The following is a 20,430-nucleotide window of genomic DNA, read 5'->3' as shown; positions in this document are numbered from 1 at the left end:
TTCTAACTTATCGTCGTCGATATCCGAATATACGGAGTAGTTTGAACCATTTCTTTTTCACAGTATTGGTCTGTATAGGACTTATTTATCCATATTTCCTGCACGAAAATTCCGAACGAAACAATGCGAAAGCTATAAGGATGAATGGAAAGAGACTGCATTGCAATCAACTGAATGCACGGCTTTTATGTTATCGACATAGCCTAGACATTTCACACTATTTACTTCAATGCAAATAAAAACTTTGAAATATCTTCCTGTCTCATTCACGAATCGCATTCTACCTGTCGTTCTCTGTCCAAGGGGCTTGAAAGCACATGTGACCTTGTCTCACTTTACTATATTCAATTGCGCGTTAAAATACTGGACCAGTAAATTCTATTCTGTACATAAATCTTTTTTTCGGGAATATGTGACAAAAAGTAAACTTCGAATTCCAAAGCAAATTGAACGTTCCAGGTTCATGATAACTAATTAAGGTCCAACAATAAAGTAGAAACACCAGATAATCTTAAAACGACGCCGTCAAGTAAAGAAGCATGAAAGCCCTAGAAAGTCCATTGCATATTTATTAGCCTTTTCTCAGGGATTTTCAAAAACATTTCAAAACTTTTTGATGCAATGGTTCTCAAATTCGTACAATCCGGTTTATTTATTTTCTTAATTCAAAAATGTTTTTAGCTTCAAATATATGACCATTTCATTTTAATTAAATATTTCATTCCGCATCTTTTTATTCGTTTTGTTCATTGCGTTCATTTTACTTATTTTATTCGTTTCATTCTTTGGATTCACTCTGATCAGTTTATTCTTTTTGCGCATTTTACTCATATCATTCATTTAACTTATTTTATTCATTGTTTTCATTGCATGCATTTTATTAATTTTTTCCAGTTAATTCATTTTGTTCAGTTTCTTCATTTTAATAATCTGACTACTTTTTCAGTTTTAATCATTTAATCCAAATAATTCATTTGATTCAATTTATTTCTTTATATTAATTTATAGCCTTTTACCATTGTTCAATTTTTCATTTTAATCAATTAGTTCTGCTAATTTTCTTCTTTTTATTCATTTTATCACTTCAGCTCATTTTGTTTATTTGATTCGTTTGTTTTATTTATGCATTTCATTTATTTTCTACTTTATTCATTTTGTTCATCCATTCTTTTTATTCATTTGATCCATTTCATTAATTTGATTCATTGTATTCACTGGATGATAAATCAATTTGATTCATTTTATTTATTTGATTAATTTGATTCATGTGATTCATGTGATTCATTTGATTCATATGATTCATTTGATTCATTTGATTCATTTGATTCATTTGATTCATTTGATTCATATGATTCATTTAATTCATTTGATTCATTTGATTCATATAATTAATTTTATGCATTTCATGTTCAGTCATTCGTTTTATTGCATTCAATTTGTTAGTATGAGTCAATTTATTCTATTAATCTTATAACTATTTCTAAATATATTCTTAATGTTTATGTAATAACCTAATCTAATTTGATTCGTGTATATTATAACTTTGATTTACATTAATTTTTCTACTCATTTTATGAATTTAAAAACCTATTGTTTCATTTTTTGCTTTATTTTTTTATTTCGGTCGTTTTGTGGATTTCTATAATTTATTCAGTTTATTCGAGATTTTATTCGTGCAAGACTAGAAACTGTTTTCATCCCACCTCTAGTTGGGTACCTACTTCTCGTGAGTTCTGCAAACTAATCCAATAGTGAAATGTGTAAGAAATGTCTCATCTCACTGCTAGGTGGATTAAATCGGTTTTTATTAATAGAAAATGCAAAAGTTGATTTTTTCATAAATATTACATTCTGAGGAGTCTCTTAAAGTTAAATTTCGTGTGAATAAGAATAACATTTTATTATATATGGTTACACAAATAACCAATACAATTTTTCAACACCATTTTTAAAAATATAAAAATTTTACCGCATTTACCGCATTACCACGCGGTGCGGTGCGGTAAATAAAGTGCGGTTGCGGTAAGCGGTGCGTTTTTATTATTTTTTTGCGGTTGCGGTGCGGACAATCCATTTACCGCCCACATCCGCACCGCGACGAACCCTATAGAGAACATCATGACAGCATCGGAGTGCCAATAATTATCCGAAATATCGACCCTCCCCTCGCCCCTGCGATTACAGGCTGGAAACTACAACAAAGTATGCATATCCTTCACAATGATCAATCAGCAAACGACGATGTCAATTACACAATATGTATTCCACTTCCTACCTTTTTCCTTTACTTACATAAGAGGGGAGCAAGCCGCCCCTAAATACGGCTTTCCATTCCCCCACTAACATGTGACATGCAATTAAAAAACGCTTTTAATCCACCTAACAGTGTGATGAGACATTTCTTATTACTCTTATCACTCTCTTCGGATATTATATCGTCTGAGAACATTTAGAGCTTGATGCTTCGCGATGTTTTTGATAACACATACTACATGGGATAGTGGCAGGACTCAGAGAATCACTCAAATCAGCATAGGACAATATCAGTGCTAGAAATCTCAAACCAAATCAATGGGAAAGCGAAAAAATGGCCCATAAAATGGACATACAAACGAATTATTGCTAATACTCTGTTAATAAAATATCTAAATTCCTCAATCAATGCATTGTGGTGGGAAAACAGAATTTTCCTAAAGGGGTTATATATTGTACTGAGCCAAAAAAAAATCGATTTTTTTAATCTATTTGAAGTTTATACTTTACTCAAATTTCCATCGCGATTGAGAACTAAGAAATCTACGCTTTTTCTTGAAAAGGGCGATACTAGCAGTGATACCATTCAAAGAAAATCTACAGTGAATTTTTACAGACTTGGTTTTATTTCCTATCTAGGAGCTATTGTGTTTTTTTACATCCTAGATTGCATGATTCATTGATCGAAACCCAAAACTTCATAAAGTATTTGAAATTATTAAATTAAATTTTTTTTTTGCTATTGAAATTGACAAAATGATAGTATCGCCCCTTTGACGATTGTTTACTTTTTCGGTCCCACCTATCAGCATTGAAGTATCGCCCTTACGTTTTTTACAATAAATAACGTTTTACACCACCAATTTTGTCCGGGTTTTTTCAATAGCGATCATTATTACTATTTACAGCTGGTATCAGCTTAATAATCCTAAACAAAATACGAAAAAAACAGTTTCGACTCTAAACTGCTAGCAAAAAAAGTATCGCCCTGTTTGTTTGCATGGAGCGTGGAGGGCGAAACTTTAAATAAACAAACAAAAATACAGTTTCGCCCGTTGTATTTTTTGCTGTAGAAAGCAATATCGTAGAATCCAAATTTGTAGGTTAATTTGTTGCGTTTCAAAGCCCTCATTCGCATGTATGAAAAAAGCCTTATGTTCACTTTTTTAAGTAGCGCGCTTTTCACAAAAAAGCGTTGAAATGAAATCGCAGATCCTGATTTCACGCTATCTCTGAAGTGAATGCGTGCATAGTTCCAAATTTTACTTCGACATCGACTTTTTCTAAAGGTGACTTCCCAGTAGTATCCTTGATTTGAATTATTATCGCTAATCCTAATGCCAAAGAACAAATAAAAACCTCTCGAAAACGAACCTTCCGTCACTTGCGTTAATGCACTGGGTGCACAGTGCTCTGAAAATCTAGCGAAATCGTCTTAGGGCACCAGCGGGTCTAATTCAGAGCTATCTGCGTGGCGAGTTAAATCTGAAAAGAATACTAAAAATTAATTTCTATTCCATAATTTTCAGTTCAGCAATTCGAGAGATCGTGCTCACCGCAAGCCATGAAAAATAGACTACGTTGTGAAGCGATGGTCACTATTTATTAAAAAATCACGGTTAAATAAAAAATAAAACTGTTAAAAAACTTCAAATAGTTTATAATTTTCACAAACTTATTAGGAAAAATTGCTTTCGTAATATTGTGTAGGAAAAAAGCTGAATTTTTCAGTATTTTCTCTCTGCAACATATAAACCCTTAAGTATACCAATTAATTGGTATACGAATTGGAATAAGCTCGCCAAATTTTGAAAGAAGTCTATAATCCCTTGAAAACTACTGTTAGCGGAATATATTTTACTCGGGTTCCCACTGTGAAATGAAGGAAGATGAAATGAAATGTCATTGTGGTTATTGGTTACGTATAGGAGAAAGAAGAAGTTAGTAATGTAAGAAAGATAGCATTGAAAGGTTTACACGTGAATTTCTAAATTGAAATTAAATTAAGGTTTGAATATTAATAACTATTTTGAATTTCAGATCTTAAATTGGAATTGTTGTCAATAGAGTTGTTGTCGATAGGAAAGGGAATTTGGAGACTTAAATGTAGGGATATAAAATTGAAACCAGAATGAAATAATAAAATTTACTCCTTACAGCTTTGAGCTGACTCAATCGTTAAAGCTGAGTTTGCTATCCAGGACTCCGAAAGACTATTGGCAACAAACTCAAAGATTTAACAGACGTAGGAGGTTGAAACACATCAGTTGATAGGATTCAGCAATCGTTAAGTATGTTGCAAGGATTGAACACCCGTCAGACACGTTCCAGGACGAGAGCGCTCGCAGCAACCGTAAAACCTAACCTACAAATGTCGGACGGTGTAGAGGTTAGAGGCATACCAGCGGATGCGGTTTTTAAACCGTCGGAGATTGATACAACTGGAGGCGAGCAAAATGATTGCGATGCATGTGGTCGGCCAAACAAAGCTGAACCTTATATGGTACAGTGCGAGAAGTGTGAAATTTGGTACCACTTCTCGTGTGCAAATGTAAGCTTTACAACGGTTCAGGAAGCAGCATACACATGTGCAAAATGCATCACAACTGTTCCATTTCACCTTGGTTCTAGAAGCGACAGGTCAAGCACGGCTAGCTCACGTCAAGCACGAGTCGCTTTAGAGCTGCAGCGGCTAGAAGAAGAAATGAACCTTCAGAAACAGCGACAGCAGGAACGTCTGGCGAAAGAGAAAGCCCTGATGGAGAAGTCCCAACGTGATCAGTTGGAACTAGATAAAATATACATGGACAAGAAATACGAACTGCTAAACCAGCAGAACGAAGAGATGATGAGTGTACGAAGCCATCGTAGTAACCGTATAAGCAACAGAGTCAAGGAGTGGGTCGAGAAATCGATAGGAGAGACTGGAAATGTCAGTCCAGGCGTCGTTGAAAAGATGTCCGACTTCGAAAATTCGAGTCCTGCTCAGCTGCCAGTTGTGATTCCGGTCGAGAAGCTTGGTACGAAGGTCACATCGACACCGTTGACAAAGCAGCATATTTCTACGGACATGAGTATGATTTCTATGCAGAAGATAGCCGGAAGTATTACTATCGGCGAACCTGCGGAAGAGGAGTTAAATGATCCAGCAGGAGCAGGTGCTGTGATAAATTCACCCCAGAAACTAATTTCGCCAACCATTCCGCCTGTCAACGTTCAAAAGTTTATTGATCTGCTTAACGTGTCTGTGCCAACCAATGAAGCGAAGTTAGTACGAAGTGTGCCTTACGATCAATGGCAAAAGGAAACATTGGCAGTTCGTAGACAACGTGAGATCGAACAACAGCATCAAAGGGAAACCGTGGTAAGACGGAATCGTGAATTAGAGCTTGTAAATCTGGTGAAGCGAATGGAAATCCAGCGAGAAGAAGAATTGCAGAAGCAACATCAGAGAGAAAATGAGATCAAGATTCGAACAGAAATGCAACTAGCAGAAAGAGATGATGAGCTCAAACGTCTGCGCAGTTTAGAACACGAATTGAGGGCGCAATTGGCAATAAGCAGTTCGCACGAAAGGGTGCGGTTGGTTGGTTTAAGGCAGGAACTGGAGCAAACACAAAGCCGTCCGCCGGATATTTTGACACAGAGACAACAGTCTGAAGGCGAAATAAGGAACCAATCTTGCAATGCGGTTGATCATGGAAGCATGTCGTCTAGAGTAAGTTTGCTAGGCCCACAGGAGCTTGTAGGCCAAAAGAACTATAAACAACAGTTCGTCGGAGAGATAGACATAAATAACTGGCTTCGAAATAGTTGTGCGCTGCTGCCACCGAATATTCAACCGCATAACTGCGATTCTAATATGCAGAGGTCTCAGATCAGCAGTCATGACCCATATCAATTCACTACAGGTTCTACCAGCAGGAATTCTTTCGGAAATACGGAAAAGGAACCCCAACCAGCAATGAGTTTTCCGGAAAATTGCAGGGCTTCCAGGAACCTTTTAGTGAACAGTGCACCACCTATATCTTACGTTGGTCCAACTTCCCAGCAGGTAGCGGCTAGACAGGTTGTTTCAAAGGAACTACCAATATTCACGGGTGATCCAGTTGATTGGCCGATATTCAGTAGTAGCTACTTCCATTCAACTGCGATTTGCGGTTATTCTGATTCAGAAAATTTGTTACGTTTACAACGAAGTCTCAGAGGCAGTGCAAGGGAATCAGTGAGCAGTTTTCTTTTACATCCAGCGACGGTGCCCCAAGTTGTGGCTACATTGCAAATGCTATATGGTAGGCCAGAGCAGATCGTCTATTCCATGATAAACAAAATCCGAACAATCGTGCCTCCGAAGGCCGAGAAATTGGATACATTGGTGACATTCGGCTTGACGGTACAAAACTTGTGTGGACATTTGAAGGCAGTGGGTATGGTATCACACTTATCTAATCCTATTCTACTTCAGGAGCTCGTTGATAAACTGCCACCAACCGTAAAGTTTAATTGGGCGTTGTACCAACAACAGCTACCTATTGTCGATCTCGACAGTTTTGGAAATTACATGGCGAAGGTAGCTTCTGCTACTGTAGGTGTCACAGCTTGTGCGGTAGTCCCAACAAAAATGGTCAAAGAAGAGCGAGCCAAGGGTAAGGAGAAAGTTTTTGTAAATACACACGCTGCTTCTGGGGAAGCCGAGTTGAAAAACAGGTGTGACATTGCTACGGGGAAGAACGGAGAAAATTACAGGCAATATAATGCAACAGGAGAGCAGAAAACAGAAGTGCGTAGTTCTTGTCCTGCATGTAATTTCGTTGGGCATCAGACTGGAAGCTGCCAGAAGTTCAAAAGACTTTGTGTGGACGATCGCTGGAAGCTGGTTAAGGAGCGTAAACTGTGTCGGCGATGTTTAACACCGCACACTCGATGGCCGTGCAAAGGGGAAATTTGTGGAGTAAATGGTTGTCAACGACGTCATCACCGTCTTCTACATTATGATCATCCCCCATCCGACCGAAAAATGGGCGAACCGACGACATCAGCCACGGTAACCATTCACAGGCAACCAACTTCCTCCACATTATTTCGAGTTCTTCCTGTCACGCTCTACGGGACCAAGGGAAAAGTGGATACCTATGCATTCCTCGATGACGGTTCGTCAGTTACATTGGTAGAAAAGGAGATTGCAGAAGCAATTGGAGTGGCCGGAAAAGCGGAGTCGTTATGCATCCAATGGACCAGTGGCATAAATAAAACAATATGCAGCACACGTGTCTCGGAGCTGAAAATATCTGGAGCCAACAGTAATAGTAAGTTTGATGTATCCGACGCTTATACGGTCGACAGCCTTGGTTTACCCGAACAAACGTTGCGTTTTGTTGAGATGGAGAAAAGGTTTGCTCATCTACGGAAGTTACCAGTAAAAAGCTTCTCATCTGCTTGCCCAGGAATATTAATAGGTTTAAGCAATTCACATTTGCTAGCGTCATTGAAGCTTCGAGAAGGTCGTAGACATGAGCCGATTGCCACGAAGACTCGAATTGGATGGGCTGTTTACGGAAGCGTACAAGGGGGAGACGCCCAATTTCAGCACAGACAAATGCATATCTGCGACACTCCAGCGGATGCAAGTCTGTATGAGTATGTACGGGAGTTTTTTTCCGTGGAAAGTCTTGGAGTTACTGTAGCTCCGAAGGTGGAAGGCACTGACGATAAACGAGCTCGCGAAATTCTGGATACGACGACAGTTCGCACGAGCTGTGGAAAATTTAAAACTGGACTTTTGTGGAAACATGACGTTATCAAATTTCCAGATAGCCGCCCGATGGCAGAAAAGCGACTGAAATGTCTGGAAAGACGGTTAGTCAAGGAACCAGCATTATACGAGAACGTCCGAATGCAGATAGCAGATTTTGAACGCAAAGGATATGCACACCGTGCCACGACCGAAGAAATTGTTAAGTTTCAACCAGAGCGAACCTGGTATTTACCTCTTGGAATAGTATTGAACCCCAAGAAGCCTGGTAAAGTGAGAGTTATCTGGGATGCGGCTGCCAAAGTCAACGGTATATCATTAAATACAATGTTAATGAAAGGTCCAGACTTGCTGACTCCGCTACTATCCGTACTATTCCAGTATCGCGAAAGGTCTGTGGCAATATGCGCTGACATTCAGGAAATGTTCCATCAGGTCTTGATACAGGAAAAGGACAGAAGCGCTCAACTATTTCTTTGGCGAGATTCACCAGAGAGGCCGATGGTTACAATGGTGACAGATGTAGCAATCTTCGGAGCCACATGCTCACCTGCTCATTCCCAGTACGTAAAAAACCTCAATGCGACGGAGAATGAAGCAGATAGTCCCAGAGCAGCGTTGGCTATAAAAAATAAACACTACGTTGATGACTACTTAGACAGTGTTGATACTGTAGAGGAAGCTGTCGATATTGCAATGGATGTAGCAAAGATACATGCCAAAGCAGGATTTCACATTCGTAATTGGCAATCAAATAGTACAAGGGTATTGGAAAAAATTGGCGGAACAAACCTGAGTAAGGAAAAGCGATTCATGTTGGACAAAGAGAGTTGCTATGAGCGCCTGTTAGGGATGATATGGCTACCAGAAGAAGACATGTTCTCATTCTCAGTGATATTCAGCAATGACGTGCAACAAATAGTCGAAGGTGATAGTATACCTACGAAAAGGGAATTGCTGAAAGTGGTGATGAGCATCTACGATCCGCTCGGTTTAGTCACGGCGTTTATTATTCATGGAAAAATTCTTGTCCAAGATGTATGGCGTACAAATACTGGTTGGGACGAGAAGATACCGCATGACCTAATACACCGATGGACTGAATGGTTGACGATGCTTCAAAAGCTGAACACTGTTATGATCCCTCGGTGTTACTTTCCTGGTTACAACCCCGCAAGCTATGATTCCTTGGAGCTGCACATTTTCGTGGATGCCAGTGAGCAAGCATTTGCAGCAGTAGCGTACTTCCGTATTGTTGATCATGGATGTACAAGATGTGTTTTGGTTTCTTCTAAAACAAAGGTTGCTTCACTCCAACCACTCACTATACCCCGTTTAGAACTACAGGCTGCGGTGCTAGGAGCTCGCCTAAGGAAAACTGTCGAGGAAGGACATTCACTGCAAATTAAACGAACGTATTTCTGGAGTGATTCAAGCACAGTGAATTCTTGGATCAAGTCTGACCTACGCCGTTATCGTCAGTACGTAGCGTTTCGCGTTAACGAAATTCTAAGTTTGTCAAATCCAACAGAGTGGCGTTGGCTGCCTTCCAAACTTAATGTCGCTGATGAGGCAACTAAGTGGGGAAAAGGTCCATCATTTGACTCAAACAGTCGTTGGTATCAATGCCCCGCGTTCCTGGGTGATGAAAAGGAAGAGTGGCCGAAAGATTGTCGAGTAACTGTAGTGGAAACAACCGAAGAACTGCGTCCAGCATTCGTCTGCAACCACTTTGTTGTAAAACCCGCCATACAAATCGATAGATTCTCGAAGTGGGAGCGGCTGTTGCGGTGTATCGCTTGTGTCCATCGTTTCATTGATGTTCAGACCCGACGAGATAAAGAGGATGTTTTGCCAGCAGGAGGACTTACTAGAGAGGAGTTACGAAAAGCTGAACGGAGTCTATGGCGATTGGCGCAGTCCGAAGCATACCCGGATGAAGTAGTTATACTGAAAACCAACTTGCTTGTCCCCCCAGAGAAACAAAGAAACTTGGAAAGGTCAAGTGAGATTGCCAACTTACCACCAGCACTAGATGAATTTGGAGTTCTCAGAGTTGATAGCCGCAGTGCAAAATCCGACTTTCTTTCATTTGATACAAAATTCCCTATTATTCTACCCAAAAAACATCGAATTACGGAGTTGTTAATTGACTGGTACCATAGAGAATGGCGACATGCCAACGACGAAACTGTGGTAAACGAGATAAAGCAACGATTCTACATTTTTAGATTACGGGTCTTAGTACGTTTAGCGAGAAGAAATTGTATGTGGTGCCGTGTTTACAAGTCTATTCCACTAGCACCGAAGATGGGACCTCTGCCGAAAATAAGGTTGACACCATTTCTCCGTCCATTTACCTTTGTAGGAATCGATTATTTCGGACCGTATTTCATTAAAATCGGACGAACGACTGTGAAGCGTTGGGTGGCTCTTTTTACCTGCCTTACAATCAGAGCTGTTCATCTCGAGGTTGTGTCTAGTTTGTCCACGGATTCCTGTAAAAAAGCTATACGCCGTTTCATTGCTCGGCGTGGTGCTCCTCAGGAGATCTACAGTGATAATGGTACGAACTTCCTTGGTGCGAGCAGAGAGTTGGCGGCTGAAATTACGAGAATAAACAGTACATTTAGCAGCACATTTACGGATGCTCATACGAGGTGGCGTTTCAATCCTCCAGGAGCACCTCATATGGGTGGCTGTTGGGAAAGGATGGTCCGATCGGTGAAGACTGCATTAGGATTTTTGCCAAATGAACGGAAGTTAGATGAAGAATCTCTGGTGACGTTGTTAACTGAAGCTGAACATATAGTTAACTCCCGTCCTCTGACTTTCGTACCATTAGAAAACGCAGATCAGGAGTCGTTGTGCCCAAATCATTTCTTGATAATGAGTTCAACTGGGGTCAGGCAGCCTATCAAAGATCCAGTAGATGAACGCGCTGCACTAAGAGGAAGCTGGAATATGATCCAGCATATTTTGGATAAATTCTGGCACAGATGGATCAAAGAATATTTACCGACAATCACGAGACGGACGAAATGGTTTCACAGCATCCAACCGATCAGGGAAGGCGAGCTCGTGATGATAGCCGATGAGAAAATAAGGAACAGATGGTTAAGGGGACGGGTGGTTCGAACGTACCCGGGCAGCGATGGCACTGTTCGGCGAGCAGATGTGCTAACTGCCAGCGGAATTCTTCAGAGACCTGCCGTAAAGTTAGCGGTGTTAGATGTGGGAAGCGATGACACCGAAGGAGAGGTTCTAGTGTCATAAGGGGGAGAATGTTAGCGGAATATATTTTACTCGGGTTCCCACTGTGAAATGAAGGAAGATGAAATGAAATGTCATTATGGTTATTGGTTACGTATAGGAGAAAGAAGAAGTTAGTAATGTAAGAAAGATTAGCATTGAAAGGTTTACACGTGAATTTCTAAATTGAAATTAAATTAAGGTTTGAATATTAATAACTATTTTGAATTTCAGATCTTAAATTGGAATTGTTGTCAATAGAGTTGTTGTCGATAGGAAAGGGAATTTGGAGACTTAAATGTAGGGATATAAAATTGAAACCAGAATGAAATAATAAAATTTACTCCTTACAGCTTTGAGCTGACTCAATCGTTAAAGCTGAGTTTGCTATCCAGGACTCCGAAAGACTATTGGCAACAACTACCTAAAAATTGTTGTAGTTCGATGCAATAAAAAATCTCCAAAAATGAAATGTACCTATTAATGTGATACACAGTGAATAATACATACAATAAAGACCCATTTTTATCAGTCTCATGGTGTATTTTAGGCTGACAAAATGGGGACATTGACTAAATCGGGCTTTTTTTTCTTTATAATAAACTGAAGCTGTTAAAATATTCCTCCCGTACCTTTATGTGGTCTGATAACTATTTCTGATTATGATGAACTTTTTATTTTTGCATATTTCCATCTTCATGATAAGGAAAACATGCTTAAGAAAGGATTTACTCGAATTCAGTCTTGTTCGTCTGCTAGAGCCCATCAAAGATATGTTCATATTTGGCTGATAAAATTGGGGTTTCAATGTATTATAATAGATATTGAGCATTCGAAGAAGTTTCTTGTGAACGAATGTAGAACGACTTTGTTTCTACTTACTTGAAGTCAGCGGCGTAGCCAGAAATTCGGTTTGGTGGGGGTTTGGTGAAAATCTATCTTACTGTCTAAACGGCATAATTCGGAAACCAAAATTTTTGAAGTTATAAAATTAAGCAGGATTATTTTTCAGAAAATAGCAACAGAGTTCGTGTCTTTAGCGAATTTGTTGAGTCTTTATTGTAGTCATGAATGTTAACCTGAGAAAATTCACCATAAATACTTCTTGGACGCACTGTTTAACGTTTGTAAAACTCATCGAAAATACTAAACCTCCGAAATTGGCGGTTTCAAAAAATGATGCTATCTTGACCTTAAATTACCGCTTTTGAGCATTTGACCTATACATATAATTGGCCATACAACAAAAATCAAATGCTCATCAAAATCGATCAGGACCTGCTAGAGTCGAATGGAAATCGTCATTTTTCATAAATTTCTCTCTACATTCGGAAAGTGTTATCCTCGTTATTAATCATATTACGTTTTCGTCTCAAATCGACGCATTCCCAAAATAAAAACCTGTCTTAATCCACCTAGTGGTGCAATTGTGCTTTTCTCATTTGTCCAGACTACGATTCCATGGCTGGTTATGTTCAATACAATGGTGGAAATGAATATTACATGTTCAGTACGATTTGCACATACATACAATGGATCGACAGCCACGATCTTGAGATACTATGTGATACTGAAACATAACTTGAAACCAGCGGCGGATCATGGAGAAAGATCCGGGAGGTCCGGGTCCTGCCGAAAATTTTCAACTTGCTATGAAAATTTTAAACTAGTTTTAATTTTAAAGTAGCAACCCCTCACTGCATACTCCCTCCGGGCCGGTATGATTGTCGATTTTTAGCATGATTGCACAACCTTTCTATATGAGCAAGGCAAAATGTACAAAAGTCCAAAAAAGTCAATTTTTGTCAAACATCTCAATGTTTCATGCATTTTAAAGTCATTTGGCATCAAAAATACAAATTTGATTTTGAAAATTTTTCATTTCAGTTTATTTGGGAATTTGCTGTGTGATTGCACTCTTCAACTCGTAACTCCAGAACCGGAAGTCCAATCAATAAAAAATTCAATAGCAGCCGATGGGAACGTTGTACCTTTCATTTGAGACTAAATTTGTGCAAATCGGTCTAGCCATCTCTGAGAAACCGAGGTCACATTTTTTTCCACATACACACACGGACATTTTCCGATCCCGACGAACTGAGTCGATTGGCATATGACACTTGGCCCTCCGGGTCGGGATTAGATTGACGAATTTTAGAGTGTATGAGAAAAGCAAAACATTTTTAGCAAATGTTGAAAGTTATGCATTTTTTTGGTTAGCAGTTCTATGTTTCATAGACATTAAATCAATTTTAACTTCGCTTCCTATTAAATAAGGACCCTTATTACAGTACATCTCTACAAAAGCGAGCTCAATTTGAAAAGAAATCTGAGGATTATGATTGATTACAGAACTCTGGAATTTTCTATTGGAATGTTTTCAGGCAGGAATTTGATATTGATGCTATTAGACAACTGTGAAATTATCATTCGTAACCCAACTTTGTACGGGGAAACAAGTGATTTTTGTTCTCTCCGGTGTGGTTTAGTTTTTTCGGTAGTACGAAGGTGCTTGCTGTGGCAGAGGCTGCAGTAAAGCGTTACTAATAAACAGTCCCGCGAGTGATAATTATTACCTGCGAAGGTAAAGGTAGTGCAGTGAAGTTACTAAACAGTTTTCTTGCCTGAAAGACGGCTTTGTTTAGACGAGCTATATCAGCTCTATTGTGTGAAGGTCACGTGGGTGACGGATAAAACAAACGAAGGATCAATTCACCTACCAGCTCGTCAGAAACCAACTGGTGACGTGTTTCGTTTTTTACTTTTCTTATCGATTTTTTTTCTCTTTTTATTGCTTTTGATTTTTTATTTTGATTTAAGTTAAACAGTGCGGTCGAGCGTGTTGCTCCCGCAACAAAATGGAACAAACAGAAGGATCACCCTCCGAAGACGAATACTATGGGGAAGAAGAACATATATCTGTGTTGCCGCTCACCGAGACCCCACGATGTTCTAACGATCAGCAATGGCTTAAAGGTGGAAACAGCAGCAGCAGAGATCCAGTGGTGGAATAATTTCAAACAATTCTTTACAAAATTGCCTTTCCATGAAGGTCGATTGACGGACAATTTTCGGTACTCGAACACGAAAGACGTTGGATGGTTTACTTGTTATATTGGACAAATTCCGAAAGCAACTGAACAACTGCACACATAGCGAGACTCTTTTTATAGCACATTAAAAACGATTGCACGATGCCAGTATATCAGCTCCGTCGTCTGTGTTAGGGAAACCCTGGCTAAGCAAGCAAATATTGAAGTGAGCTCCAACATGCCCACCGCCTTGAATTATTTAATTCAAAACTTTGAATCCAAAATGACATTATACGATATACGGAACGCTGGCGATTAACTGGTAGTAACTGGCACTGAAGAATGAGTGGTCGAAACAGGATGATGAACCATGAACAGTTTGACGATGACGATATCCGCCGCCTTGAACAGGTAACTTAATTATTTTGGAATGAATTGAGCTCTGGCGAAGCTCTTTCACTGATTTGATGGGCTGGTTGCGATAATGAGTTGCCATCTGCGTGGGTTGAATTAACTGCACCGGATACTACCCAACCAAACACGCTGTCAACCAAATTTGGAAGATTCTCGTTTAACTGCATACGGGCCGCACTGGGGAAAAAGGAACAGAAATGTTTTGCACCTAGTATTAAGTCTATCGGCTGACTTTGATTAAACGAAGGATCGGCCAAAACCACGTCACTCGGAATTTTCCAGCCTGCTGTGGATACGTTTTGTTTTGGGAGGCTGGATGTTACAACATCCATCACGAGAAAATCGGCAACACATGAAAAGTGTCCACGCCTCGATCTGATCTCAGTGGTGACAGATTGACGTACCGGTTTTGCTAAATTACCTGCTCCATGGATTGTTACGTAGGTACTGTTCCTCTTCAGTTGCAACACACTGGCTAATCGTGCGGAAATTAGGTTAGGTTGCGATGCACTATCCAACAGTGCTCGAGCTGAATGGTGTTGCCCATGTGAATCTATGATCGTCACCACGGCTGTCATCAGAAATACATTTTCAGCTTGACCTCGCATTGATGCACTCACCTCAACGTGTGGGAGATTTCCGGACTGTAACATTGTCGCTTGTTTATTTGTTCCAACAGTAGTTTCCGCAGATGGGGATGGGCTGGTCGTTGGTTGAATGGTGAGATGAACCGAAGAATCTGTACTCGCAAGGCCGTCCGAAGAATTTGGGTGGAGCAGCGTATGGTGACGACGATTGCATTTCCTACAGTTGTAACTAGACGAGCAGTTTCTAACGATGTGATCAGCTCTCAAACAATTGTGACACAAGCGTTTGGAGTATACGAACTGCTGTCGCTCGGGCAACGAAAGCCGATGAAACACTTCACATCTTATTAGCGGATGCGGTTGGTTGCAGGCCAAACAGCTGTCATGGAAGTTAGATGTAGTAGCATATGACGAAGAATTAAACTGACAAGGTATCTGCTCTGGTTGCCCTTGCATACAAGAACCAGATGAAGATCCATGATGGTTGGCGCAGATTGATTCCAACACCCTTACTCGACGATGCAGGAACTCAACCAAACATCTATAGTTGGGATCCGTAAGTGTTGACGCATGGTCCTCCCAAACCTTAATACAGTCATCGTGTAAGCGAATGCAGAGTAAATGCTCCAATATTGTGCTCCACTGGTCTGTTGGCTCACCCAGTTGATGTAATATTTTGACATGGCGTTCAAATTCGTCTACTAATCTGTGGAGTTCTGCTGGATTTTCCACTTGCATACATGGTATACTGAACAAGGCCTGTAAATGACGTTTCTTCAGGAGGTATTCATTATCATATCGACTCACCAACGCTTCCCAAGCGAGCTTATAATTGGCAGAACTAATAGCGATCGATTCTATTGACTGTGCAGCTTCGCCCTTGACAGCGGCCCTTAAATAATGAAACTTTTGCACATCTGGAACCTCAGGATTCGAATGAATAAGGGCTAAAAACGTGTCGTGAAATGCAAGCCATTGGTTGTAATCGCCATCAAATTCGGGAAGCGTAATCGTAGGTAGTTTAATGCCCGTTAGAGAAGTACTGGAATGTGCGACTGGCGGCACAGAAACGTTCCCATTTTGAGAAGGGAGTTTTGCGATAAGGCTGGCCTTAGTTTTGAACAGTCGAGGCTCAAAATTTGCTCGAACATCGGCAAGCAACCTCTTACCTTCATTAGTAGTTTCAATGTCCTCCAGCTGACCTTGAACGGCCTCCAGAGTCGCCCACATTTTGTCTAGATACTGCAGTCGCAAAGCTACTTGAATTTGATCACGTTCGATATTGAAATCTGCTATGAAAGCCTCCGCCCGACTGAGCGCAGTTATCATTGTGTCTCTCCGTGAAACCAGCGTACCCTTTAGTTGCTGATCCATTATTCTATTCAATATGCGAAAGCTGACGAAAATTTGCTTCTTTGTATCACCTTGTTTGATGTGCGATGGTATCGTTAGGTAGGAAGTACGGGTGATCCAATAGCGCGATGAGCAGCACACTGTTCGATTTAATCCTGGTCACGGCACCAATATGTTGCCGCTCACCGAGACCCCACGATGTTCTAACGATCAGCAATGGCTTAAAGGTGGAAACAGCAGCAGCAGAGATCCAGTGGTGGAATAATTTCAAACAATTCTTTACAAAATTGCCTTCCCATGAAGGTCGATTGAAGGACAATTTTCGGTACTCGAACACGAAAGACGTTGGATGGTTTACTTGTTATATTGGACAAATTCCGAAAGCAACTGAACAACTGCACACATAGCGAGACTCTTTTTATAGCACATTAAAAACGATTGCACGATGCCAGTATATCAGCTCCGTCGTCTGTGTTAGGGAAACCCTGGCTAAGCAAGCAAATATTGAAGTGAGCTCCAACAATCTGATACTGAGACAGATAATGTTATGGTCGATCCACTTCCCCCCAATGTCTCACAGCCCCCCCGAGTTAAGGTTTACCAGAATGGATCCGCTGGTCCTTGGGTGGTATACTTTCGGCCCAAAAATAAACCGTTAAACAGCATAACTGTTGCACGGGAGCTGACAAAACGTTACTCGGCCGTAACCGAGATTAAAAAGGTTCAGTCAGATAAACTGCGCGTAGTCGTTACTGACTTGAAACAGGCCAATGATATCGTTAGCAATAGCCTCTTTACGCTGGAGTATCGCGTCTACATCCCTTCTCGTGATGTGAAGATCGACGGTGTGGTAAATGATGCGGGTCTAACTGTCGATGATCTGATGAATGATGGGGCTGGCCGCTTTAAGGACCCTAACCTTCAATCAGTTAAGATTTTGGAGTGCAAGCAATTGCACTCAAAGTCCATCGAAGATGGGAATTACTATCCATCAGACTCGTTTCGCGTAACCTTCGCTGGATCTGCACTTCCGAGCTACGTTGAAGTGGGAGGAGCTCGTCTACCTGTACGCCTGTTTGTACCGCGGGTCATGAATTGTTCCAATTGCAAGCAGCTAGGTCACACGGCCACCTACTGTAGCAACAAGCAACGGTGCGGTAAATGTGGGGAACGCCATGCGGATGATACTTGCAGTAGGCCCGCTGAGAAGTGTGTTTACTGTGGGGAGAATCCGCATGCACTTTTGACATGCCCAACGTACAAACTTCGCGCGGATAAACTGAAGCGATCTGCCAAAGATCGCTCCAGACGCTCTTACGCAGAAATGCTTAAAAGAGCTGTTCCACTTATCTCCGAAAACCCATTCGCTCTCTTGCCAACTGACGATAACGCCTCTAACGACCCTTGCGAGGGGCATTCTTTGGCTCCGCTTGGAAACTCTAGGAAAAGACCTAATCAAAACTCACCTGAACTTCCTGGTAAGGGTCCTAGGTTGTCCCAAACAAGGGTACAAAATAAAAATAATTCATTAACTGGAAGTGCTGGTACAAATCCGAAGATAATACCTCCTGGTTTTGGGAAATTGAGATACAACCAGGAGTTCCCAGCACTCCCCGGGGCACCAAAAATCCCAAGTGCTCCAATTTTACAGTCAGAAACTCAACCTAAAACGGGATTCCTTAAATTTTCTGACATTGTGGACTAGATATTCACAGCTTTCAACATTACCGATCCTCTGAAAAGCTTGCTGGTTGCTATTCTACCAACAGTAAGAACATTTTTAAAACAGTTGACTGAACAATGGCCCCTCCTTACAGCGATCGTATCCTTCGATGGCTAACTTATTAGACGGAATCAGGGATCTGATCACTGTTTTACAGTGGAACTGCAGAAGTATTATCCCCAAAATTGATTCATTAAAACACTTGCTAAATTACAATCATTGTGATGCATTTTCCCTATGTGAAACATGGCTAACTTCTAATATAAACCTCAACTTCCACGATTTTAACATTATCCGCTTGGATCGAGAAGACTCATATGGGGGGGGGGGGGTACTTTTAGGGATCAAAAAGTGCTACTCCTTCAATCGAATCAACCTCCCTTCGACGCCAGGCATTGAAGTTGTCGCTTGTCAAACAACAATCAAAGGCAAAGATCTTTGCATTGCTTCTATTTACATTCCTCCTAGGGCCATGATGGGATATCGAAGATTCTCCAATGTGATTGAACACCTTCCCTCGCCCCGCCTGCTTCTTGGAGACTTTAACTCTCACGGTACGGGGTGGGGCTGTCTATACGACGATAGTCGATCTTCGACAATTCAAGACCTTTGTGACAACTTCAATATGACAATTCTGAACACAGGGGAAATGACACGGATCCCTAGACCACCTGCGCAAGCAAGTGCACTGGATATATCTTTATGCTCGACATCACTACGGTTAGATTGCAAGTGGAAGGTAATATCTGATTCCCACGGTAGTGACCACTTACCAATTGTAATTGCAATCACCACTGGTTCAAGACCATCGGCACCAATCAATGTTCCTTATGACCTCACACGAAACATTGATTGGAAGAGCTACGCTGCTGAGATATCCAAAACTATCGATTCAACACAGGTACTTCCCCCGGACGAAGAATATAAGTTTTTGTCCAACTCGATTCTCGATAGCGCGATTCAAACTCAGACGAAACGAGTACCCGACGTGAACACCCAAAAACGTTCTCCCAACCCGTGGTGGGACAAAGAGTGCTCAGACGTGTACGCGGAGAAAGCTGCTGCGTATAAAACCTTCCGGAACGACGGGTTAGTTGCTAGTTATCGAGTGTACGCGATATTAGAAAAGCGAATGAAAAATTTAATGAAAGCTAAGAAACGCAGTTACTGGCGCCGGTTTGTCGACGGGTTAACAAGAGAAACATCGATGAGCACTCTTTGGGGCACGGCCCGACGTATGCGAAACCGAAACAGTACTAACGAGAGCGTGGAATATTCAAACCGTTGGATATTCGATTTCGCCAAGAAGGTTTGTCCGGATTCCGCCCCGGCACAGAAAATCTACCGCGCCGCGTCGCCTTACAATACCGAGAACGAAACACCGTTTACGATGGTGGAGTTCTCACTTGCTCTCTTATCATGTAACAATAAAGCCCCGGGGCCAGATAGAATCAAATTCAACTTGTTGAAGAATATGCCAGACTCTGCCAAAAGACGCTTGTTGAATTTATTTAATAGGTTTCTTGAGGGTCTCCCACACGACTGGAGACAGGTGAGGGTCATCGCCATCCAAAAACCAGGAAAACCAGCCTCCGACCACAATTCGTATCGTCCGATTGCAATGCTGTCCTGTATCCGGAAGTTGTTCGAGAAAATGATCCTGTTTCCGCTCGACAATTGGGTCGAAACAAATGGCTTACTGTCAGATACACAATTTGGCTTCCACAAAGGCAAAGGGACGAACGATTGCCTTGCGTTGCTCTCAACAGAAATTCAAATGGCATATGCTAACAAAGAGCAGATGGCATCAGTATTCTTGGATATTAAGGGGGCTTTCGATTCAGTTTCGATCAACATTCTTGATAAGAAGTTGCACCAGCATGGTCTTTCGCCAATTTTAAATAACATTTTGCTAAACCTGTTGTCTGAAAAACAAATGCATTTCTCGCATGGCGATTTATCGACATCACGATTTAGCTACATGGGCCTTCCCCAGGGCTCATGTCTAAGCCCTCTCCTCTACAATTTTTACGATGACGGTGTGGTCTCTATTACAGGTCCTAA

The 20,430-nt window shown here is 41.0% G+C and overlaps 2 protein-coding genes across 3 annotated transcripts; one reads left to right on the top strand and one right to left on the bottom strand.

Moving 5' to 3' along the window:
• Positions 1-1,636: 1,636 nt before the first annotated feature.
• Positions 1,637-12,561, top strand: LOC131678438 (uncharacterized). Of its 2 annotated transcripts, XM_058958597.1 has the most exons (3): positions 1,637-4,232; positions 4,294-4,359; positions 4,413-12,561. In XM_058958597.1, exon 3 carries the CDS (start codon positions 4,547-4,549, stop codon positions 11,279-11,281), a length of 6,735 nt encoding a protein of 2,244 aa, XP_058814580.1. In that variant the 5' UTR covers positions 1,637-4,232; positions 4,294-4,359; positions 4,413-4,546; the 3' UTR covers positions 11,282-12,561. The 2 variants fall into 2 exon arrangements, with proteins under 2 accessions (XP_058814580.1, XP_058814579.1); XM_058958596.1 differs by having other exon boundaries at positions 1,637-4,359.
• Positions 12,562-14,705: 2,144 nt separating this feature from the next.
• On the bottom strand, positions 14,706-16,664 carry LOC131680245 (uncharacterized). The gene has a single exon (XM_058960964.1). It carries the CDS (start codon positions 16,662-16,664, stop codon positions 14,706-14,708), a length of 1,959 nt encoding a protein of 652 aa, XP_058816947.1.
• Between the last annotated feature and the right edge of the window lie 3,766 nt (positions 16,665-20,430).

This window comes from Topomyia yanbarensis, chromosome 2, assembly GCF_030247195.1.
Source record: "Topomyia yanbarensis strain Yona2022 chromosome 2, ASM3024719v1, whole genome shotgun sequence".
Lineage (NCBI taxonomy): Eukaryota > Metazoa > Arthropoda > Insecta > Diptera > Culicidae > Topomyia > Topomyia yanbarensis.
Note: the sequence above shows the minus strand (reverse complement) of the source record. Positions and strands in the feature narration are given on the sequence as shown.

Excerpts from the sequence above, each read along its gene's own strand:
- LOC131678438 (XM_058958597.1), top strand. The coding sequence starts at position 4,547 with ATGTTGCAAGGATTGAACACCCGTCAGACACGTTCCAGGACGAGAGCG.
- LOC131680245 (XM_058960964.1), bottom strand. The coding sequence starts at position 16,664 with ATGGATCAGCAACTAAAGGGTACGCTGGTTTCACGGAGAGACACAATG.